Below are 26,015 nucleotides of genomic sequence, written 5' to 3' on the forward strand. Positions count from 1 at the left end.
CCTTCCAAGTCCTAGTTCATTTCTTTTGGTCTTAAACTGATCTCAGAACTGAATAAAATTATGCAGTCACAGTCTTTTCAATTTGGAACATGAGCAAGATCACATCCCTCCTTCAACCTGATAACCCCTTTGAATTATTGACACAATTATCTTCAACAATCACTAGTACTCTCCCAAATCAGTGTTTTCCAAAGAAAGCTTTCCATCTTAAGAGCACAGATAGATTCCCACATACTTGGTACTCTGCAATGAGCTGCATCAAACACATTTTTGTTTGAGTTATCATCAGTCAACCAGGCATTTCTACTCATTCTCTAACAGTAACCTTATCTGTCTCTTTCCTCCTCCTCAAATAGTTTCTAAACTGCAAACCTTACTGGCAAGGTTTCAATAGCACCGTCTCCATACTAAACAGGACAGTGAAGGAAACAGATCCCTGGGAAAACTGACAAAGAAACAGTCTTGATCACAGCTATCTCCCAAGTAACTACTACTTTTTATTATCTATCATTAAAGAAGTTTTTAATCCCTCTAATGTGTGTTGTGCTTGAGATAAGTATTATTTTTCTTAAGAATTGGTCACTTGGACAAATTCAATTGGTTGAGCAATGTTTCACTATATCAGTACTGCTTTGTACAATCTTGTCAAAACAAACAAGACAGCATTTGTCTGCAAAGATGTGTATTACAAAGTTCTGCTAAACTGATACTAACATGTTTTTTCAGATTCTAATGAGCTTCCTTAAAATGTTCCAAAATTATTTTTATCTTGGATCAATATACAGCTAGGTAGTTCTTAGCTCTTTGGCTCATCCCTTTCAGTTTTTTTCAATAGTGAATCTTGGTGGGCAGTGTTCCACCCTACTGCAACTCCCTTAGCTTACAAGAATTGGCTAAAAATTAGTATTAATGAATAATGGAGCTCCTTGCTTTGGCTACTACCATTCGACATACCTTATCTAGATCTGCTGGTTTTTAAATATTAGTCAGCACTGTCTCATCCTCCTCTGTTATTAATTATGTAAAAAATCAAGTGAGGTAAAAATACTCCCTCTTAAATTCTAAACACAATCCATTGGGGGTTGTTTTTTCCCTGTTTGATTTTTTGTTTTGCTCTTGTTTGTGGGTTTTTTTCCCCAAAAACACACAACTACCTCCTGATTTTATACTGTACCCATACATAGACCTTTTATCTTTGCACATAAAAAAAAATGATGGGTTCTCTAAACTTTGGTCACCAGTATCTCCATGACTAGCACATTTCCTTTTTCACCTGCTTCTTTACTGAAGTTTGCACCTATATTCACTGGTATTAACTTCCTCCTCCTCACCTAAAGAAAGGAATGCTTTGAGTTTTATTACCACAGTTTCAACAACTGTGGAATCATGCCTTCTTGGCCACCAGTATGATGCTGCTGAATACTTTATGGTTTCCATTAATACTTCCCTTTCAAAGATACCTTCCTGGGCAGTTATCCTGCCAATTGTTTAAACTCTAAGAAACAGACTCTTCTAAAGCTCCTTACAGTGCTGCCTGATGCCATATTCTGTTTGCACAAAGCAAATACAGACAAATAACAATCGCCAGTACCTAGGCAACAGTGGGATTTCAGGTCAGCTATTAACTCTTCTTTATCTGCAAGAACAAGGTCAGCTATTGATTTATTCCATGGTGGGTACAGAACTGTGTGCATTAAAAAACTACCTACTCATTCCAGAAGCTTTCTGGAAGTCTTTTCATTGCCCTCATGAAATGTAAAGTAAATATTACCTGTTTTATGCAGGCCACATTATTTGCCTCCCTGTAAGATGCATACATATATAAAGAAATGTTTGGTCTATTCCTGAGGATATTTCAAGGACCTGTTAGAAACACATTACAGTTGATGGTTGGAACCCAAATAATTTGAATTTGTTAAGAAAGCCTTACGTTTGCAGCTCTGCCAAATGCCGCAGGTTTAGAAAGTGTTATGTAATATGTATTTAATCACACATGGGACAACATGTCTCAAGTCCACCTCTGCTTGAGTCTGGACAAAAGCATTAGATATTTTCTGTGCCCCAGGACTGGGCTGACCTCTTGCATGCTGTTCCATCCTTGAGGGTTCTTCTTTACTCCCTCCCTACCATCACATTTATTTCTTCCTCCACGGCTTTACTGTCTACCCAATTTCTCTCTTTGTACAGTAGCTTGGGAAAAATCACTCCAGGCAAGGATTTTGAGTCTCTCAGATATGATGTTGAGGAGATGTGACCTGACACACAGAAGGGAGAGGGAGAAGATGGGGGTTACAGGCTAGTCACAGCTGAAGACTCAGACAATCATGAGTCCCCTTTAGGAGAAAGGGTAGGTTTCAGTGAGTCACCCAAAGGAAAGCATCTTGATCCTGAAAAAGAAATAGGAGCAAGCAGCATTCAGAGAGCATGCTCTCCTGCTTGAGGCTATGAGCATGCTGAGAGAAGCAGCAGTAAAAGAAAAAGGAAGATGTGCGAGAATCATTCATTATTTCCTTGGCAAGGCAGCAAAGTCCTCTATCACAGAAAACGGCACATGGGGTGTTTTGTGTCCCAGAAGATGAACACTCTTCTGGCAGGCATAACTCTCAACAACCACAGGGCCATGTGAACTACCAAAAGGTTTTACAAGGAATAATATATCATTCACCCAGTTAAAATCACATCAATGTGCTGGAACTTGAGATGATGTTTAGACAAAAAAATAAACACCAGAGGAACACCAGAAACCAGTTCATATAGCATTATTCCCCATTCCTCCTATGCATAAAAAGGGCGCCATATAGGCCAAAGAAAGGACAGGAAATCTTAAAGCAAGTAATTAGGCTGCATTTTCTGCAAGTCACATCTTAGGACAGCAGTTCATTTAAACTTTGCCTGGGTGTCCTAACCTGCAAAGCATAGGCAAGAGGACAGGTATGTCCTTGTCATTTCCATCTCATCCATGTCTTCCACACCAGGAGACATGGTAGACAATGGCAGAAAAGCATCAAGGTGAACAAGTGTAAAAAGAGCTAGTTGTCAATTAAGCACCAGTCCCGGGAGAAGGGACAGCAATGGGGAACAATTTATGTAAGCGATGCAGCTCCCAGGAGAGAGGAGCAGCCGTAGCACAGAGCAGGACATGATAAATACAGATTGTGGCAGGTGGTCCAAGAACTGGCTGTGATTTCAGCAACCATTTGTCCAAACCGGACGGAACTGCCTACTGCACACCCTGCAACAGCAAAAACCAAGCTAGAAAAACCACAAAAGCAAAGCAGAAGATTCAGCAATCACAGATTGCCAGGAGATATGTTCAATTCTGAAAACATTCCCACAGACATCAAGAGTATAACAATCTAAGGTATGAACAACATGGAACCAAACCCAGGCCTCTTGCAACAGAATCACAGGAACTGACTCCAAATGTCATATTAGTGCATCCCCTACTCACAGAAGGTATAATGAGATCTTTTTGGCCAGGCTGTGGCCAGTCAAGTCAGATACCTTCAAGGACAGAGGTTCCACAACCCATCTGAGCAACGTGTTCCACTATTTAAGCATCCTCACCAAAAATCTAAGATTTTCCCCGTATTTAATTGATAAACCAAAGCCAGAGAGGCCCTGCAAAGAGGCCTAGACAAATTAGAGGGCTGGATAATCACCAACCATATGAAGTTTAACAAAGAAAAGTGCCAGATTCTGCACCTGGGGTGAGGCAACCCTGGATATATGGACAGATTGGAGAATGAGATGCTGCAGAACAGGGCTGCAGAGAGAAGGACGGGGGGGCCTGGTTGACAGAAAGTTGAGTACGACGAAAGGCCCGGAATTCACTCTTGTTGAGTATATTAACATTTCCCTCAGCCTGACCAGGTCCCTCTGAATAGTAGCCTTGCCTTTCTGCACTTTGACCACTGTTTTGTCCCTTTTGTACTGTCCAAGCTACAGACAGATAAGGCAAATTCTTCTCTCATTTCCAGCGCTGAAGTCCATGAATTAGACAAATTTACAATACTGCAACACTACTCTGCATGCAAGCGTGTGCCTTTGTGCATGCACACACACCCTGATGGCTCAGGAGCTGCAACAACTGAAACAGAAATACTGCAGAATTTGGAGGAGCAGCTGCTATAAATGAGGACCAAGGTATACACTCCAAGCCTAAGGCAACAAGAGCTTTGGGCTTCCCTGACATCGATTCTTTGGGCTGCACCTTAAAAAGGCAGTAGCTGTTAACTTAAGAAATAATAATAAATATTTCTGAAAACTTTAAAGCATTCCATCAACCAAGGATCATATTATAATTATATCAACAAATCAAATATCCCTGATGATGATATGACAGAAAGATAACTTCACATGAAGGTTAGGTCATGAGACATCTAGCTTGTTTATCTGTGTTCACATGGAATGAGTCACCACGTGTACTCACATAAACAAACTCTTCCTCAAAGAGCCTATAAATCAAGAATCATGAATAGCATCCAAGGATTAGGGAAGACAAACTATGTGGTCAAAAGAAACAGAAGGTATATCATACACAATGTTAAATACCATCTGACTTGCACTAGCTTTTCCACATGCAGTCGCTAGCTGGCAAATTGTTTCCAGCCATCCTTCATCACAGAAATGGATCATGAGGAAAGAAATACTTCAATATGTTTCTATGCAACTGAAAAACAGTGCTTTGCAAGGGATATATTAAGTCAGTGTTTAATCCTGGCCTTTGCTCAGAAATAGGGTGAGGTTTCATTTTGTTTTGGTTTTTTTCCCAAACCAATTGTTAGATTACACTGAACATTGCTGCTCAGAGAAGCTGTAGGTTGCCCCAAGCAGCTGTGCATGCCCCATCCCTGGAGGTGTTCATAGCCAGGCTGGATTTAGCTCTAAGCACACCCAGTGAAAGATGTACAAGCCCATGGCAGGGGTGTTTGAACTGGATGATCTTTAAGGTCCCTTCCTACCCAAACCATTTTATGATTCTATGAACATCTTAATAGGAAGAACACTGTTATAGTTCTCATGTGTATTTATCTCTAAGTTAAACATAACCAATTGTCCTAATCATGCAAATATATTACAGGATTGTGCTGACTAAACTGAGAGGGAAGGGCTTTTCATTCACACAAATACACAGCACCAGGTGTCCCACCTGGAGAAGGAGAATCTGCCATGCCTGACAAGATGCTCATAACTTACCCCAAACATCTGCCGAAGGTCAGGATCTCGAAAGCGGAAGGGAATGTTAGACACGTGAAGTCGTTTTGGAGTGGATTTGCTCTCAGTATTTTCACTGCTCTGTGTCTGTGACTGCTGTCCATCTGTCTGTGCCCCTCCTTCTGTCTGCTGAAATCAGAAAAGACAAAAGGGTGCGCATGAGTAGTAATCACACAAATTCCTTTCACATGCCTTGTCTACCCCTTCTTAGGTATTAGCACTGCACTTGCAATGGAGCTATCTAGCACTTAACAATTATTTTGATAAAGCCAGTAGCACTTAACAATTGATCTGTTATTCTTCCCCTCCCTTTCCATGAGTAAACACTAACGAGATCTCAGCCTCCCTCCCCTCCTATCACCTTCCAGTTTACTAGATTTGTCTTTGGTTTTCTTAAATTGCTTGTCTCTTTTAGCCCATTCTTCCTCACATCAGCTGCCACCATGTGAAAGCTCTAATGAAGAGACAGATCTTTCATATCCTGGAGCTGGGAGGTAGTACCGCCACTCTAATCTCATGTGGCAGGATGTTCATGCAATCATCAAAATCCCACAGCTGAAGTGGCAGCTCTTCACCGGGCCAATACCAGAAGTGCATCCCGAGGCAAAACGGCATCTGCTCTGTCAAGCTCCCTTCAGAAAAACATTACCCCAAAAGATCTATAATTAAATGGTAAAATCCATATAGGAACAGCTTACGGATGTCTCTGATAATTTTTCGCATACATTTAAGTGAGCCCAGGAACAGGAAAGAGCCATCACCACTGCAAGATTTATAAAAAGTCCAAGTGCTGCTTTTTGCTACCAATTCCACAGCTAAGAAAGGCAATTTGTTCCACTGTTATCAAGCGCTGACTGGCATGGCAAAGAGAGGTCAAGGGGTACACCAGGGGTATTTGTTCACAGAAAAAGTACAAGAAGCAGACAGAGGAATAAGGGAAATCTATGTGCCAGATGAGAGTCCTAATGCCCGCACAGAGATTACTGGCAGGAGAAAAGTAAGGAATAGAACCTCAGCTGCTTGTGTAAGCTTAGACTGAAAAATGCTAAAATTTGAGCACAGCCCTAAACATAAAGGCAAGGCCCCTTTGCAAAATGGCTTGATGAGAAAATAGCATTTTTCGCACTTTAGTCAGAAAGATGACCTCAAAACCTCAGAGCCACAGAAAAAAGCAGACTACAATTTGGTCGGTTTTATTGCTCTTGTCCCTTTCTAAGTGCATCAGTGACAGGCCAAGGTATTCAAAGAGCACCCACCCACTCATTCAGTCTCCTGCTGCTTGCCTCAGACTCCCAGGAGTCAAGCTTTGACTACCCGTGTGATACACTTTCAAGTGTCATTTCAACTCTTTAGATGCCAACCTGACTTCCTCCTTAACCCATCAAGTAAAAGAAATCCTACAATAAGGCAAGGACTGTAATTGCTGAGAGTCAGTCTTTTTAAGGCACTTTCAAGAAATCATGTGGGCCTTAAAGATGTACGAGTAGGGATGAGGTTTTTGCTAGTTTGGGTCCTTTTTTCCTTCTGTTTTAAATATGCAATTTGTGTACCAAAGACGAAAGAAATCTGAGGGGATTGTGGGATGGTGCCCACACCAATTCCCTAACCACTGACTGGACTTGCTAGGCTGCTCTGCACATCATTCAATATACAACACTTCACAAACATTTGGAAACATCTCTTCACAGATAAACTCAGTTGGTGACACTAAGAATCTTCTTCCAGGAATATCACTTAAAGATATGACCTTGAACTTGCATGTTGGTTACAATGCAAGTGTATATACAAAGACAAGAACAAGCAAACAGTAATCACTGGGGTCTTGCCATGCTAAGCAGAGCAGTGACAGCTTTCCATTTCATTTCAGTAAAGCTGTGCATGCAGCACCAAACATGTTTGATCTGTTAAGATAAATTATCTATGATAGGAAGAATGACAATACTGCCTTCACAACTATGTCTGCTTCCCATAGCTGTGAAAGTCTCAGGAGAAGCCTTGTAGAATGAAGCATTTTTATTTGTCTAAGACTCATTCACCTCACAAACATCAAATTTTTGAGAAAAACTTCAGAAACTTCCTTTTGATCCAAGCCAAAAGCTGTCCCCTGCATGTTCCCCCTCTTCTCCTTCCCTCACCTCTATGACAAAAGCGCTCTCCAAACTTATAGAGAATACACCCTAGGGGAAGAATCAATGCATCTGGCTTGCAATTAAATCACACCACGCTACTTAGTGGTTTAATTTTTATGCCTCTGTCAGAGTCCTCTGCTCCTCAGGGAAAATCTGTCCAAGAAGGACAAAACACAGAAGTAGCTTATCTGTCACCACTGCATCCATCACCTGCAAGTGAGTACTGAAAAGTAACTCCCAAAAATCACCAATACTCCTGCTAAAAGGGACAGCTACACTAAAATATAGGTTGTACAGGACTGGATCTGCTGTTTCCACAGGGGAGGGAGCCAGAATGTTGTTTGCACTCCTCTCCCATCCATTTGCTGCCAGGCAGAGGGCAGAACTCATTTCTTACCAAGGGTGCAATGTATCATGTACAGTGGCCTGCTCAAAAGCATTCACAGCTGTTCCTGCATATGGCAGAGAGCTGCTGCTACACAGGAGTCATTCTGCAGCATGTGAGATGTGTACAGTGAGACAAATGCTTCAAAGGGAAGAAATGATAGAAGGAAAAAGGGATCTTGGTCCACTCTTACGTTTTTTAACTGCACTGAGAGACTCCAAATGCTTTTCATGCTTTCACACAGCCTGATTTTTCCGTAGTAGTTTAACATTAAATACCTTCTTCTGCATGCTGTAGCTCCCTCATCTCTATCATCCATGGCCCTAAGGTACGACTTGAACTTTTCACCACTGTAACATTAGCTCAGTACATTTGTCCACTGCCACACATTCAGCTACAACATAAAAAAAAAAAAAAAAAAGCCTCTTCAGATCTTTTTTTTTTTTTTCCTTTTAAAGTTATTCCTTGGCTTAATTCATTAGGAAGGAGATGAAAGGAAGGGCCTGAAGCTTATTCTCAGGCAGCACTTAACACAGCCTGGCAGCAGTGCTACCCTGACCAAGCCAGATGATGAAAGCCCTCATTTCACCAAGCACCCACTCCCCACCTTGACTCTTTCCCCACAAGGTGTTCAAGCTCCTTCTGGTCTCATGTCAGCACTTCCCAGTGAAAAAAGAGACCTCTCCCTTCTCTAGAGAATCAGCTCGGAAGGGCACCAATACACATTCCCTGTGTCCCAATGCCTGTCATCAGGCAATACAGACATGCTGCAGCGAAGGACTCACGTTTAGGAACAGTACTGGACTCACTGCACCTCCTCAGCACAGCCTGTGTAACAGATACTGCTGCAGGTGATAATGCCATTCATGTCTGCACATGCAGGCTCTGGGCTCTGCTCAAGGTCACTTGAAACACATCAGAGCTCAGGACAGCAAAGCATGTGCTTCACTTTTAACTCCTTGCTGCCTGTGCCCCCAGGTCAGCTCCTCCCTTTACATCTGCCAGCAGCAAGGAAACCCTAAGCAAGAAGAGGCAGCTGCAAAGAGAAGCATGGATTATATTCCTGCACTTACACACGTAAAAGGGGAAGAGGACACCTGGCAACAAAAGGGTGTTCCAAAACGTTTGGGGACAGCTCTACAACCACCTTCCCACCTCTCAGCTGGTGTCCTCTATCCTAATGCAGGTGATGAACAACCAGTTGCTGAGGATTTCCCCTCAGCAGCAGGGAGGCAGGGGCTCCAGCACCACCTGAGCTCTGAGCAGATCTCCATCTGAATGGCTAGACAGAGGGATGCCTCCCCATCGAGCCAGACAAGCACCAGTGCAACAGACCTACACAGAGATTATTAATACCCAGCACATTCTGTTTCCATCTCCCACTTGCTTCTAGAACTGGAACCACTTCAGAACCAAGTTCCAGACAAACAAAAAACAACCCCCCATTTTCTCCCCCAGGAAGCAGGCAGTCCAAAATGTTGTGAATCACACTGAGGAGGTTAAGAGCCATAAATCACTGCAAAGAAAATATTTACAAAATACAAACTGTAACTAATAACTATATTTAAAAGGGGATTTGGGTGGCTTACAAAATCTAGGAGACAGGCTGTGCTCACTCAACTGCTCCTCAATCAGTCTTGATTCCAAAAAAAGCCAAAACCAAACACCCAACCTTGTTTGGATCAAGAGCCTGAAGAGCAAGGACCAAAAGCTACAGCTGAGAGAAGGCAATCTTCCCACCATGAAGCAGAGCACAGATAATGTGGAAAAATCTCTACAACTTCTAGTAAAGAACCTTTGTCAAAACAACCAGTCACCCACCAATGAACAGATACCCACTGAAGAGGCTGAATGGAAAAACAAGTGAAAATTAGGCCCTAGACACAAAATCCATCTCTTTCCCCACCACACTCTACTAAAGCAGCTTTGAGGTCCCACACATCCAATAGCAAACACCATGGCAACTTCAGCTGCTTAAAGACTTGTTCAGCAGACAGAAGACCTTAGAGCTAATTATCACTTTTCAACAGCAATAAATATAATTTTACAATTATACACATGCATGTGCTTTTCCAGATAGGCCAGCAGTGTTACATTTAAAAAACATTGGGGGCTACTTACAAGTACAATTAAGTATTATCCAAAATATTCTGTATGCTAAAAAAACAGACCGAAAAATTCTAAGAACATACCAATTAACTGCTACAAGGTTTTTTACTATTTTCTGTACAGCCAGGTGGATTTAGGGTATATTTTTTCTGATAGGTATTTTTTGTTACTTATCTATACTGAAGCTTAAGTAATTTATTCACTTTCCTCATTAAAGACATACCTCACAGAACACAAACCTAACATAGGAAAGCACACAGGGAACTTTGCTCACAACACCACTGATGTGTCAAGTAACACTGTCAACCCAAAGATGGATATTTCTAACAGTACTCTTTAATGCTTCTTTCTTTTTCTTTTCCCTCTCAATGAAGTGGTGAAATGGAGCCCCCTGAAAGGCCTGCTCTGCTGGTCAGATTGTCAAACCTTCTGTGAGCAGCTCCAGCCCATCCCTCACAAAACAGGGATGTCCTGACAAGGTAAAGGAGACAGCAAAATTTCCCAAGCTAGTGGTCACCCCTGGACCACTCCATTGACAGTGGCAAAAGAACTGCCACACAGTGACAGACTTAAGATCCATCCAGCCCATTATCTTCTTTCTAGTATCAGCCAAGTATGTGGCATCTGTGGAAGAATGCAAGAACAAGGCAAATGCTCGCTGACTTTTCTCCAGCAAACTAAGGCTAGCTGATGTCTCAACTTGCTAAGCATCCCATGCACAAGAGCTGCAATGCTAGTTTCTTCATCATATGGAAAAAATAAGTAGTAAACCCTGCTCTTTTTTTTATACATGGCACCCATTTATTTCCCACACGCATCCTAGTAAGTGAAAATGGGAAAGCTACATATTTTAATTGCCGTACCATCCAATCTTCTGTGTAGTTGTCATATACCTTTATTCCTGACAGCTCTTTCTGTAAGTGAAGATTTCATTTCTTTGCATAAAGAATCTGCTACATCCCTTTCATCATCACTTTTATCTTTCCCTGTACTTCTGCTAGATCTGCTAAAACCTTCGAGATACACAAAGTACCACAGCTATATACTTCAATGTAATGATACTTGCTGATTTATTTCCCATGTCTCATTTTTAAACCTGCCTCACTAAACACAAGTCTGCAAGTGCTGACTATCTGCCTCATATTCAAACCAAACTCTTGATGTTAAATGTTGGGGTTTGCAACCTCAAGACAGCAATTTCTAAGCTGAGGTGGCCAAACAATCAGCAGCAAACTACTTATTTGAAGCTAGCTCTTCCTCATGTCTACCTGGCTCAGCAGTATCAGAAAATAACTGATGACATTCATTAAACATATTCTTCACCTGAAATATCTCACATGAGCAATTGCTTTAATTATTAAGGGGATGAAAAGTAATTACAGAGGAAAATTCTGCAAATTCAGTCTAGGCAAGAAATACCCAAGGGAAAGTCATCATTATAATATTGTCCATGTGTTGCAAAAGTCAGTCGAGGAATCTTTGGTGTCGTTGTATCTCTTCTTTCTAAGCCCTTGCTAGATGTCCATGGCACAGCCAGATGACCAAGCACCTTCCCTGTCCTGCCTCCGAACATGACATATATGGGCCCCCACCACATATGTGCCTTCTCTGAAAATCTGAAAGTCAATACCCCTTTATGGTATAGCGGATGAGTTAAATACGTTTCAGTACAGCGCATCAAGAAGCAGAGACACGATGCTCTGTAATTAAATAATGCTTTATACTGCTTCATGGCAACGTAACACCAAGGCGACAGCACCTGCCATTTTCATGCGAAGTAATTTACATAAACTTATTCCTCTACTTCTATACCTCCAGCTGCATTCCATAATTTATACAGACATACAAATTCTTCCCTCTGACATTAACAAGAGAAACAAGTTGAATAATCAGCTTGCAGTATTAAGTGCATTGCATTTACTATCAAGCAAGCCTTTTTAGTTCAGCAGATGATTAATCTTCCCTCTGCGGGTAGAGTACCAGGAGATGCAGAGAGCTGACAATTGCTCTCGGCTTCTGGCCATGCTCTCCACACGCTTACCTTGCAACAACAGCATTTGCTGGATCCCTCCAAGAGCGGCTCTAATTCATTAACCCAGCAAAAGAATTGGACAGCTTTCTGCCAGGTCAGTGAATTAAAGTGGCTCATGTAAGGAATGCCAGAGACAGTAAATAGGAGTGGGAGTTTGCACTTGAGTCAGATCTCTCCCTTCTGACAGCAGTGAATCTCTTAGATCAGCTCAGCTGCCAGGGGTACTGCAGTCTAATTAGCATCTCCCCTTGCAGCTAACTGTGCTGGGTGTTTCCATTAGGGATAAGAGCACTAAGGTAAACCAAGAAGGGGGAAGGCAGAAGAAACCAGGCAACCCAGCACTGTAAGTGAAATGCTGAGCGTCAACTGTTTAAGAGAAGGGCTGCAACAGGCAGACTAAGTAGGCCAAATATGGTCCTGAACCTCAGCCTATTTTTAATCCAGGCCTTTCAGCTGTGCTTTGGGACAGTATCAAGAGAAAGGACAGATGCTTGGATATGAAGACCAAGAGGTCTTCCTGCCACATGCCAGGCAAGAAACAAAGCCCCACAGATGAGACTTGATCCTAAAATAGAGATTCCAAAATATGAAGCTGTTTGTATTACACAAACTACTGTGCCAATTTCTTTTCCACGCCCCAATCCTGAGACCTCTGAATGCCTTCCACTATATTCAGACCTCCATAACCAAACCCATCCTCACCTCATGACACCAACCAGTCATTCCCCTTTGTTCAGGGTTTTAGATTTCATAGGAAGGCATGGACTTTGACTCCCAAAGTTTATTTTACATAAGTTCACTACTGATCTTTGACCTCAGGCTCCCAGACCACTCTCTATTAGCTCAGACACCACCACTAATCTCAAATCATTCTAGCTAACTAGCCAAGTTTCTATGAAAAGGTGCTCCCACCCTGCATCTTAAGGACCCTGTTACAGACCACATTATATTGCTGTGTAACATCCTACCAAGGAGATCAAGCCCCCTTTCCTTGAGCAACCTTTAAGCTACCCCCATGTTCTTTGTTACTTTTGTCATTATCCTACAGGCTATCAGCCTGAAAAGCAGGAAATCCCCACCATCTGACCACACCTTTTGCTATCTCCCTCTGTCCTGCCAATATGACCAATCACAGGCCTTGTTCTTAAAACCAAGCGGGGGAACTTATCTGTCCAGCTGAAGGAATTTCTGAATCATCCCATGGGAGCACAGGCTTCAAGTCAGCAGCTAAAAAATCCACTGGCTGTTGAGTCTGGGGTATCGCCTTCGCACACATGACAGCAGCTGTGCTTGTCAATCACAAAAACCGGAGGGAAGGCTTGTACCTCACCCATGATGGCTTTTTGCAGGATTCAAGTTAGCAATGTTGTTTGAGCAAGATGGCAAAATGGTTAAAGGAGAAGTTGCCTTAAAGCCTAACAGTCTAGTCCACATGGACTGAACTTGTGTGTCAAACAAGTAACGGCCAGCATACGGGATGGATAAAATGTTTAATATTAGCTGTAGATGTTTGAGATTAAATAACCAACCTGTTCTGCTGTATTTTAATAGCATTCTTTAACCTGAGTAACTACTGAGCCTTCTTGCTCCCCCTAGGTCCTACATCATTAATCAGTGTACTGAGAAGAAAAGTTACAAGGAATTACATCCTAAGGCAGCACACAGAATCAAAATAAATTCATAGAGGAGTCCTAGATAGGAAGATAAAGAGATTTGGAAGATCCAGGATGCAGTGGATGTGAAAACTGGCACATGAAAAGCCCCCAGTTGAGGCATTTTTACCCCTGCTCCCACAGGTTTCTTCATGTGCCACCATGTGGGATCCTCTGGGTTTGATCAGTCCCGGGCATAGCAGCCTCAGCAAGGCCCTTGTGCATGCCCTTAACCCTTTCCCAGCCAGCTATGGCCACAGGCCTGACTCTGTATGCTCAGCTTGCACATCTTTAACCACATCAAACAGTCACTCCAGACATGCACACCTGTTTCCAGCAGCCAGTACAAGCACTGTGTGTTATTCAGTCTGCCTCTTGGATACCCCCCTGCCAGCCAGGCTCCCCCCACAGACTCCTGGCAACAACCACTGCCTACCAGCAGTCTCCCAGCAACACTCCCTCCTGCACAGATGGGCTCCCAGTCCCTCCTCGCAGGCTAGCCACAGGCTGTGGGCTCCTTGGAGCCAGCTTTAGTTGATGAAACACAGAGCTCGGCCCTGCAGAGCAACAGAGATGGCTCCTAATATGGAAGAGGAGAAGGAAGGCTGGCAAGAGCTTACATCCAAGGTCAAGGCTCACATCACTTCCATTAGAAAGAAATGCTCTTAAGCTCTGGACAAGGATGGGAACAGCAAAAACACACAGGGAAAGCCACTGCCGTGTCTTTTATTCCCTATTTCCAGCTTCCTCATCCAGTGCCTGAGACAGCTGTTTGCTGGAGATGAGCAACCCAAATCTTACGCGTTGGAATGCGATTGGACAATCTGGTGCTAAAACAGTGATTTGCACACTGCATCAGCTCTATGTTTTATTTCCTGCCTGGTCTTTCCTAACCTACTTCTTTTTGCCAAGCAAGGCACCCTAAGTTCCTTTTACACACTACCAAAGTGCCTTACAGAGTTTGTACTCTTTCTTCTTTAAGATGCCGAAGTTATGGCATTCCCAGGAAGAAATCACAGGTATCTTATCGAAGTCATGACCAATGGCGCCAACCATGCAGCCACTCCCCACCGCAGAAGCAGACATCAGGAACCATGAACACTTGAGCTGGCACTATCAGTTCTTCCAACTGTTGGCACTGGATTCATTCAGTACTTACCAGGGGAAAAAAATAATCTCTACAAGCCAAACACCAACTACAAGTAAAACTGAAAGCATTAACAGATTAAATCCGCCCCTGAGCGCTGAAGGCTCTCACCATAAGGCTCTTTATTAGGAAGTTAAGTCTTAACAAGTGGCTTAAGGGGTGGATAAAGCTTTTCCTGGGATAATCTGCCAGCATGTTGCCCAGTGCCAGTTCCAGGCCATGGAAAGAAGAAAGAAAATACGTAAGATGATGAAAATCTTGGTTTGGCAAATGGACGACCAGTAGCTGAGAGCTCATCTCCTATCATTGCTTCCTGAAGCTCCCTGCTGTCTTCAGAAAGTCAAAGAAAAGTAATTTTCTACTCTGTTAGCTTCCTGAAAACTAAACCACATTGGGATTACACCTAAAATCCATGTGCTCACCCTAATTCTTTGTACTATCAACCCTCCAGAATTTGCCTCCATCACATCTATTTGAACCATTCATCAATTAACACAAAGTAATTAACACTTTTGTAAGAGACTGTCTTTGGACAACGCCACCATGGTAAAACCACCGTGATCATGATTTCAAGTACTACTGCTCTCTGCAGGCACCAATTTACAAGGGAACACGCAAAAGGGGAAATCCAGTAATGGAAGGTCAGAAGCCATGTTTTGTTTATAGTTGTCTCCTTTCAAGTCTACTGCTGGTTTGCTGCACACTTGAGAAACAGCAATCTAATCAGTCGCTGCTCTTCCCCAAAGCATTGTGCCGTTCTGGCTGGGCACCCTTGTGCACTTACTGCAAGAGATCCGTTCTGCGTGCTGGCCGTGTTCGTGCTCTGCTCTCCATGCGGCTGCGTGCTTCCGTAGAGCGTCAGATTGTGCTCGCTGGTCTGGCCTGCATAGTCCTGAGTGTGTGGCACCCCATACTCTGTGGGAATCCCATTCTGTGGGGGTGGCGGAAATGGGATTGTGGTGAATGGCTGCACCATTGCATCAGGAGTTGCAGATGGCTCCTGGTTACCCTTAAGAAAGGAAAAAGGAGAAAACAGCTTTATACTACAGAAGATAGATCAAAACATCAGCCTGAGAAACAACGCACACGTTCATGTGAATATCCCACCCACCGTCACCATAGTATTACACAGACTTCTATTATCTCTCCTATCAAAAAGCGCATGCCTTGCTCCTCTGAGCCATGACACTGTTTTCTTAATCTTTTCAGGGCAATTTTCTTGCTACTGGGTGGCATATAGCAAACAAATTACAGGGTTTGCAGACTGCATACCCCTGTGATCTCACACAAAGCTTTACACACAGTAAGGTGTTATTGCAGAAGAGGGAAGAGGCACTCACACATTGGAACAGAGAAGGAAACACAGAAGAACAGGGTTTCTCAACATCCCTCAAAGTACCATAACTGGGTCCATCTCCTCCAGCCTGACCCTCACTGCTCACAAGCAAGCACATCGTGTGGTTCAGAGCACACGTCTCTGTTATGTTACAGTGATTAAAAGTATGATTTTTAAAATCCATATGTGCAGAAGCCCCCTCCTTTGCCCTGGCAGCACTGCATACAGAGTACATATATCTGATGATAGAACATCCCATTTGTTTCTTGCTAGTCATGCACGAGACACCAAAGAGCTATAGAGAAACAAGCTGAGATCCCAAGCCAGCCGCACACTCGTTCCCAATCCTGAGCATCTCTACAATCACGCAAGGCATTAATTACCCACTCCTCCCTCAGCTTAGGGTATCCCATAGAGACCTCTTGCATAGTGGACTTTTTAGAAGCTTTTAGCACTGTCTTAGATGTAGCCAACATCAATCAGATGACTCAGAAAAAAAGAACTGACCATGCAAAAGATACCCCCAGAATACAATAAAAAATGCTACCCCACCATGTCAGAAAGCCACAAGAAGGAAACAAAAAAGCATGCAGCCCTGCAGCCTCTGCAGGGATCTCACCAAGGGGGGAGCTGCATTCAGCCACCCGGGGTGAAGGAGAACAGCCTTGACATTGAAGCCCAGCCCTGGGAAGCCCAGGCTGCTGCACCGCTCCTACTGCTTTCACCGCCGCAGCAGAAAAAAAAAATCCACAGAAAAGATTTATGATAGGAGGGCTGTTTGATTTATGTGCGTGTCAACAGACTAATCCTGATTTTAAATTTTGGCTGCTGTTCCAGCCCTGGGTCCTCCCCCACAAAGCCTAGAGGTGCTCGAGGCTATTCTGACACCAGCATGCTTAAATCAATGGAGTAAAAGCGAAACAGACCTTATCCCATGGATAGGAAAGGCAGAGTGGGAATTACCAAGCAGCCTTTCAGCAGAGAGCATGCAGGGGCTGACGGACCTCCAAAGAAGCCGGACAAACCTTTCAGTCCCTTTATCAGCCTACCTGCAGCTTTCCCTTCCGGGCGGAGGAAACAATGATAAACGCAGTGCACCTCCAGCCAGCACCGGGTCATTCAGACACTGGCTGAATCCCAAATTTGCTCTGACATTAGTCTATCTGGCCTGCCTCCCCTGGGGGCCACGTGGCCATGCGCTCCCGCAGCTGGGGAGAAGGAGAGGGAAGGGCATTCAATACCACTTAGCAGAGCCAAGCTGCAGCCTTAGCCCGTGCTGAAGAACGGACGGTTTCAAGTCCAGCCTTGCTGCCTGCAGGAACTCCACAGCCTTATCTGAGAAAGAAAAATTCAGGCGGGCATGGCCACCGTGGCCAGTGCTCAGCTCCTTGCACACACTCCCCCAAGCAGTTGCAGCCCTGCGTCGTGTGCTCGCAGCTCTGCGGAGGTTTTTTCACGCACCAAGCACATTTTCTGAAAGCAGGACAGGATTTTTGTTTCCCCCTCAGAAAAGGAGGGCAGCTCCACCAGCCCTCCAGGTCTGCTCATTCTTTTGCTATTCTCAGCTTCAAAGCAAGCCACTTCTGGCTCAACCTAACCCGTCACCAAGATCTGCAGAGCGAGTTCTAAAGCAGGAAGCAGGACAGGCAGAACGATGGCCATTCCCACTGCAAACCAGGTATCAGCAACCCTACTGCTCACCTGCTCAGACTGTTTATCCCCTGACATGACAGCTCCATTCTGTCCACATGCTGTTTTCCTTGCCAAGCTCTTCTGTTTACAGAATTTCATTGTATTTGACGGTCTGCGTTCTTCCGTACAGCCCACATTGTCTGCCTCCCCCCTTCTTACGTTTCAAATAGGAGCTAAATAGGAAACTGACTTTTTCTTTGCAATGAAAAATTTTTCCACAGGAAAAACGGAGGAGCAGAAACTATTTCCAGTCTTCTTACAACAAGCTAGATTTCCAAGCCAGCAGCATCCCAGGTCAGAGGAAGTGAATGCTGATTAACCCCAAACAAAACCTATTCTGCCATCCTGTCAACAGTGCAGGGCTGCTCCCCACAGGACATAGTCCAGCATTCTGTTCAACCTCACTCTTAGACTGTTTAAAATGCCAGCCCATGAACCTTATATAATCTTATTTTCAATGTTTTTACCCCTCAGTTAATACTGTTCCTTCCAGTTTAAATGCATTTCAACCTTTTAAAAAATTTCTCTCCCTTCAACTATCTACAAATGTTTGAAGGATGAAAAATGCTTACTCTCTCCTATGCTGCTTGTGGCATTTTGATAATACATATTTATTTTCAGTTTAATCACACCTCTCAAGCCAAAATATCTTGGCAACTTTATTTATTACTTCTCTCTGACCTTACTAAGATTTTTCAAAGAAGGATTTCTGGTGCAGAATAAAATGTTTTTAATACCATTGTCACTCCCCCACTCCTCAAATCACACTAACATGCAAAAATCATATCTGTTATTACAAATGCATCCTTCATTTAATGTCTCGGGTTATCTGGAGATCTATCATTATTATATTTGTCCAAGTTTCATCATCCCATGGAGTATCTGTATCTCAAATTATTTCTCTCTTGAGATGATTATGGACATACTTCCCGTCTGATTTTTTTTGGTAATTTTAATTTCCTTTGATGCTTCAGAATTACTTTTTTCCCTGTTTCCACTAGCGTCAACAGAAAAGGACTCCTGATGAGATCTCTGCAGGTTTCACAGCATACTGATATCCTCCAAACCCAGAGGAGACTCTACCTCTTCTGTGATTCTACCAAATTTCAACATTTACACAACACTTCATATTTTCAAGAGCTAACACAGAACACACGGCACACACACAAAAATCCTGTTAATATTCAAACATAGAACCTGAACTCCTTTCCTTACTTCTAAACCACCACATAAAATTCTGCAGTCAAGGGTGTTGCTTCTTGCATGTCTCAGGAGGTACAGAGAGCATGGAGAAACCCTCAAATTTCTGGGTAAAGGGAAGTCTTTGTCTATCCAATCTTGACATATCTTGTCTATCCAATCTCACTGCATTGCCAGTTCTGCCTGTTTTAGCTCACCAAAATATCTTTAAAATTTACTCAGATGCAACAAGAAATCCAGATAGGCATGTCCAAGAGCAGTCACCATCCCCAAACTACACAAGGATGCCACCATAGGACTAGGAAAACCTGGGTGCAGCTCCCCACAAAAACTACTCCCACCTTAAACTTCTGTGATGGTATGAAGTAAATTTTAATCATTGTTCAGAAGCAGACAGACACCTCTCTTGGCCACAATGCATCAGGCTGGCAGTCTCCAGGAGGTGAGTGTGAGGGACATTTGGTTGCAGGAATAATTTTGGCAGTTCCAGATTAACTGATCAGCTCTGCCAGTTTCTGCTGCCATGCACCAACCATGATAGCTGCCATGCCATGCTCAAACTGGGAAAGGCTGTCCAGTGCAAATGAAAGAGTGTAATTAACACACACTACTTAAAAAAAAGAACCAAAAAAAAAACCAAAACCACAAAACAAAACAAAAAACAAAAACCCATTTCAGTACAATATATGTTAACCTATAGTTCAAAGAAAAGCAATAATTCCTGTGTTTTCTATTCCTTCTGTTGCTCTGTTCCCACAGAAATCATTTATTCACATCAGGTAGGAATTCAAAGCAGCTGCCCCCTCACAAAATGTTGGCATCTGATTCATGAGCACCCAAGCCCTCAGGGCACAAGAAGGATATGGTTACCCATCTGGGCTCTGCTTTCACGCCCCTATTCTCAGCCCTACAAAGGTCCAGTCATGTCCTAGCAGGTGCTAATTTTCTTCCTTAAGTCAGGGGTTTGCCTACACTGATCAGTACAAACCCATCCCACATTTTGTTTAAAAAAAAATTAGCTAAAGCAGTGAAAAATCCCTAATGGGGACACTTTCCTAAGAGCTTATGCAGCTTTAAGTTAATTAATGAACTTTGCAGCTCCAAGCTAAGCGGAGAAAGGATGAGTAACTGCACGTGGTGGTACCTTGCAGAAGGGAGGGAGCTGGGGACAACAACTCAACAAGGAGCAACGTGGTTCAGCAAATGTGACACAGGACGAATTCTTTCAGCAGACAGCAGGTGGTGATCCAAGATCACGGCACTGGAGTGCCAAGAGCAAACACCAGAAATGCACACAAAGGCCTCCTGCTTCCATAAAACTGTCAAAGATCAGTCTGTTCTGTGAAGGAGTCGTTTTGTTTTCCTCATTAGAGAAATGGGTGTAAGTAGAGGGATATGAAAAGAGCCTTATAGCAAGGCAGCTTCAGATCTCTTCTGTATTGCTATGCCATAACATGCATAGATAGTAAAGCCTAACCAGCCAAATAAAAATTATACTCCAGGTAAAGCAAAACCAGTACAGTTTCTCTACAGTTGTGGCAAACTGCCACAAGGTAACTGGTCTGTGCTATCCCTAACCCTACTGTGAGTCATCAGCAACATAGAAATACTCAGGGAAATGGTATGGCATATAAACATCAATCTCTTAAAAATGCCTTTGAACTCTGCTAACCCCCAAATCACTGCGATAGATGTGAGTATAAGCCTATTAGTGGAATGGGGATTCTAATACATATGTCTTCACTGAACCAATTTTATGAATCCTTGAAGCAACTGCCTTGCAGCTAATGGAGGCAATTAACCTGTTTGTGAAGACCAAGAGTTCCAGGCTACAACTGTTTGCTCTCTGCACTAACCTAATCCCTTCTGTAAACAGCAAAAATGTTTAGAGGTGGGATCTGAAGAGCCTGGCAGGAACCTGGAGCCACTGCCCACCCTCAGCTGTCTGTAAGAAAGGGATCCTTCTGAGTGAGGGAATGCAGGGACCGTGCTGTCCCTTCTAGAACCCAGGTCACAGCCTCCTGTCAGGGATGCAAACATCACACATGCAAAGCACTGCTCCCTGGCTGTACACAGATAAGAGAGAAAGGGCTTACCATACAAGGCTGCTGCTTAGGAGCAGAAGAATAATTAATTAATTACGATTAATTAATTAATTAATAATGGGCTGTGTTTTCCCCCTCTTCCCACGGATCAACAAAAAAGCTGCACTAGCAGGGTCTCTTTCCCAGCCCCTTCCAAAAGAGTCTCCCCAGTTCTCAGCTGCGGCTTCAGAGGAGCTCTGGCTGGATCTGCCACCATACCACCTACAGCTGTGCACTCCTGTGTCCTCTCTCCCCTGCCAGCCTGCTCACCACTGAGCCCTTTCAGCACATAACCCAGGAAAAAAAAATTACTCACTTTTTATTGCCAGGTTAGTTTTGTTCCCAGTTAAGAGAGCTGAAACAGCTTGGCAAGGAGCTGGAGGCAAACCAGAGCCAGAAAGGACAGGGGGTGGAGAAGCTGGGGAGGGAAGGGCTATGGGCACCAGCACTTGGATGAGCTCAGGCTGCCAGGGAGCCGCAGTCTCCAGCATGCATTAACCCTCTCCACAGGCAATCCCACAATTTGCCCGCTGGTAATAAATGTATCAACAAACGCTTTCTTCTCAAACGGGAATGGATACAAAGCATTGCCAACGATGCTCCCCACGAGCACCAGGAACTGCAGGATTACCCCTTGCAGAAAAAAACACAGGCTGGGGCATTCATTACACCAGAGATAAATTCCAACCTAACACTGGTGGCTCTCACTGCACACGGAACCTACACCAGGTTTTTTAAACTGTGCTTTCGCTCTTTAGGGCCATGACGATACTCAAACACAAGACAAAGCGATGTATAGAATGATGAAGTGATGGCTTTCCAACACCCCAGACACCTCAAAACAGTGACTTGGCCATGCCAACCCTGCAGATGCCCGCAAACATGAGACAGGGTCTCAATCCCAAAATGCAGTAACACTTTCTCTATTGTGGCTATTTCATTACAGATTAGCTTCTGAACTGGAAGAGTGGGTAAAATGCCTAAAGAAAGGAAATCTGGGGGTGATATATACAAAGGATATAACCATCTCATATCCTTCATCTTTGTACAAACCCATTCCTGGATTCAGAGGGGTATGTGACCCTAACCTGACACCCACTCTCCACACTACAAAGGCATTTCTGTAACTCCAGAGAGCAGGACTGACATGCCTGTGTGTCTGGGACAGTGTCTGATAAAATCAACACTCTTTCTTGGTGTGGGTTGATCATAAAAGCACCTTGAAGAGGATCACAGTAGTAAGAGGTTCTGTATTTCATCTGCACATCTGGAGCTTGATCTTCATTTGATCTATAGCGCACTGTGGTAATAGAAAAGGATGTTGGATTTTGACTCTACTCTCATGGGCACAAGAGCAATTCCTCCTGAATCCTCCCAAAGGCAAATTCTTAATCTAGGTAGTTCTGGAAACATCTGCTGAATTTTATGGTAATTTGTTAAAATAAAGAGAAGTTGAGTTTATGAGTACACTTTTTTTAATTTAAGTCGGATGTAATCACTCAGGAAATGCCTTTTGCACTGGGTTAAGCCTCAATGAGCTAATCTTGTACCAGTAAAAAAAAAAAAAAAATCTAAGAAGAGATGCCTGCACTCACATTTGCACCTAACTAACCATTTAAAGGCATGTCTCCTTCAACTTCCTGGTGCAAACTTGCACTAGATATCTAATCTTGCCCTTCCTAGATATTTAAAGCAAGGGAAGAACAAGTTATCTTCCAAAACACACTCTATCATTCCAGGCCACCAAAAAGTGTTCTGTCAAATAAAGCAGCTGGCCTTTTTGGGTTTTTTTTAATGCATTTAAGAACTTTATGGAAAAGAAGTTCAAGCCCCCCTTTTGTAGGAAAGGATGAAAGAAAATTATAGTCTATCTTACTGTTATACACAGGAAGCACTCACTCATCCCCATGCTATCATCACATCCAGTAATGGCCAACTTTTGCTCTACCCCTACGCACAAACACAGGCTCTCAGTGCTGAATGCATGCACACTTGGTAAGAAGCCCTTGGGCAACCTGCAAAGAGGCTTCCTGTTGGATACATCCAAAGCTTTAAAGTTACACAACATTAATAAGGCCCAGGGCCACATCTACTTACCAGCCTGAAACATACCTTTCAGATTTTAAAAATCACTGATTTCTGCTCCTGAAATCTACATTATTCTCCACTCAGGGAAAAAAAAAATAAATGTAAACGTTACTGGCACAAAAGCAACTCAACAAATGCTTTCAATCCATTCATGCTCTCTGGGGTTGATTAGAGACAATTGTGCTTCGAGAGACATCAGGGTCCCAACATCTGTTTGCACTCCATATTAGGAATTAAACTACCTCTGAGAATTCCTGGGGAGAAGGGGGTAAGGGTGGAGAACAAAGGAAAAAGTCACCAGGATGGATACGTCCTCAGCAACAAAGTCAGCAACTAAGAGAAAAGCTCAGGCGCAATTTTTTGGTCCAGTTTTGTCCTTTAGCACCTACCCTGGTTGTGTTCTTTCCAGTTTTGCAACATTCCAAGTGACTATTTTCCGCTTAGCATTCATAGTCAAACATTCTTGGGGGAAAAAAAAGATTTCCATAAGACACCTAGCTTTCAACAAATCAGCATGAAAATAATGTCTCAAAATACTACCAAATCGAGTCCTCTGTTAATCCAGCGGACACCCAGGGTGGCAGAAGCATGTCCCACACGAAGGAGATTACTCCTCTGTCAGGCAAAGACAGCTAAGTTCCTTCTCTGGGACCAGAATTGAAATGAGTCACAGCTAAGGAACAGTGTGCTGCAGATGTGTCACGTATGTTTAATCCAAGCTAGCTGCCATCAGCTATTCAGCAGATTAGCAAACCAATCACACTCTCCACTGCATGACTGTGGATCCTCTCTCAGGGAAGCAGCAGAAACCAGAGGCCAGCGGTGGGGAAGGAATGGGTAACTGCTTTTCAGAAGAGGTCCATGGTTGCAGCAGGATATCTGGGTGATACTTTAGATGGCACAGAGGACCTGCCTGTGCTGATTCTCTGCCTTACTCCAGACAGTGGTTCCTGGTGGTCCTTTGAAAAAGAAGGGCTACAGAACATGGAAATATAACAGGGAAGAAAATACCACCTGGTCCCATGGTATCTCTTAACCATGCTGGCAAGGTAGTGTCACAGTTAAGTGTCTCCTCAGCTAAATCCGCAATCAGATTGCTCACTTCAAGCAGCTTTCTTTCAAGGAAAAGGGTAACTCTCCAACTGAGATATTTCAGAAAACCAGTACCTGATTCCCCAACCCAAATCAAGGTTGGACAGATAAACAATTTTTCATCACGTCTCTGCTCTGTGAATGGACTACTGCTCTGCATCTGCAAATATATCACCAAATCTCAGTGAGTGTAGAGAGTTATTCCTGCAACCTCAAGAATTCAGATGGCTTCCTTGAATGTCTAAATCCTCATGAAGCTCACTCAGCCCCTAAGAAAGATTTGTATCTACTTTAGTGACAAGGATTTCTCAAAGCCCTCGCTATGTGACACAGCTATCTGCAACAGACTCTTCCAGATCTCTCTCTATTTCCAGCGCTCTTCTAGGAAGGATTTTGAAGATCACTTTTGGTATCAGGCTTTCCTGTCCTTTTTTCCCCTGCTGTGAAGGCAATGAGCTGAAGGAAGTAGTGAGCTGTACAGAGGAGCTGCTCTGAGCTGACTTGGCTCCTGGAGGATGGACAAACCTCAAAGCCCTGTCAGGCAGCTTTCACTTACACTGGCCCCTTCAATTCCCCAGATTTCAGTGGACAGCAGGGAAGTCTTCCCCCCTGCCTGCACTAACTCCAGCACCACACAGGAAAAAAGCAGCCCTGCCTCTGCTGCCAGGGCAGGAGGAGGAAGAAGGGAGAAAGTGCCGGGAAAGGGAGAACACATCTGGAATCAATTGGAGAGCACTGAATGCCTTGGAAAGAAAGAACTGCAGAGCTGGCAGAAACCATAGCGAGGAGCCGCATGTTCAGACGTGACTCTGAAGCAAAGGTGGAGAATGAGACGTATGCAGCATATTTAAACACAAAACCAGAGCTCCTCTTGAGGCTCTGGGGATTTTTTCGTGCAAGCAGCTAAACATCTCAGCCCTGTCACATTTTCACTGCCACTGGCCTATCATGGGTATGCTCAGAATTCAGTACAGAAGACAGGAGATGAGATGAGGCAAACGGGACCCATCTGTGACTCGAGTACCAGGACTCAGTCACGCAGCAACAACATTATATCAAGCTGCTCTCAGGGTGCAGGGCGGAGGAAGTCTGCGACTGACTTGGCACACGTTTCAGAACAGAAATTTGACGGTTTAGAAACACAGATTTCTTCCCACAGTTACTTTCCATTCCAGCATTCTCCTATCTCTTGCTAGTCATTTGTTCCAAGAGTAGTTTTCCATTTTCAAAGAAGCCTCCACTGTGTGTCCTGGAAAGCAGAGGGTCTGGAAAGGAGCATGGAGAAGCAACTCATCAGTGCAGCAGCCTGGTACAGAGAGTGACTACAGCTTTCAGATATATTACCAACCTGAGGGAGTGGGAAGCATTGCTACTCAGGTATGTGGCCTTGGCCAGATGAAAAATGAGACACATGCTTCAATACGCAAATTTTAAAAATGGAATGAAAAAATTCAAAAGGGAACATGAAATAGCTACAGAAATTACCCCAAGATTGGACAGAGCCACATGGCTGCACACTGTAAACCTTGAAAAGCCCAATTTATTTTGCTTATCATTAAAAAAAAAAAGTGGTAACTGATTATTTTATTAAAGTATATTAATTGTGAGGAAAATAAAGTAGATGCTAATAATATTTAATCTAATGAAAAAAGTAATCAAGAAAACTGATGGCCAAAAGCTGAGTCTGATAAATTGAGCTCTGGTGAAAGACACCATTTCATTTTGTTTACTGATTTCTAAATGACAGTCATTAAGTCAGTTGGTGAGAAGGACTCAGTCTTTTCCATCTTTTCCTGTCTTTGCGCTGAAAACATTATGTCACCCAAAACAGAGGTAACTGAGTGAGCCATAA

The 26,015-nt window shown here is 43.4% G+C and overlaps 1 protein-coding gene across 8 annotated transcripts in view; it reads right to left on the minus strand.

Annotated features, from left to right (window-relative positions):
- The window catches only part of RBFOX2 (RNA binding fox-1 homolog 2), a 171,731-nt gene that overhangs the window by 45,250 nt on the left and 100,466 nt on the right, over positions 1-26,015 (minus strand). For all 8 annotated transcript variants that reach the window (XR_015772505.1, XR_001331787.2, XM_014256621.2 and 5 more), the window contains 2 exons: positions 15,456-15,680; positions 5,200-5,346 (listed from right to left, as the gene is read on the minus strand). Coding sequence is in view for 6 of the 8 variants with exons in the window: in XM_014256621.2 (XP_014112096.2) it covers positions 5,200-5,346; positions 15,456-15,680 (372 nt within the window). In the remaining 2 variants the exon portion in view is untranslated. The remainder of the gene's footprint in view (positions 1-5,199; positions 5,347-15,455; positions 15,681-26,015) is intronic.

The sequence above is a fragment of the Pseudopodoces humilis genome, chromosome 5 (assembly GCF_049639895.1).
Source record: "Pseudopodoces humilis isolate 2021_Gansu_Grassland_sample_001 chromosome 5, ASM4963989v1, whole genome shotgun sequence".
In the NCBI taxonomy this organism is placed as follows: Eukaryota; Metazoa; Chordata; class Aves; order Passeriformes; family Paridae; genus Pseudopodoces; species Pseudopodoces humilis.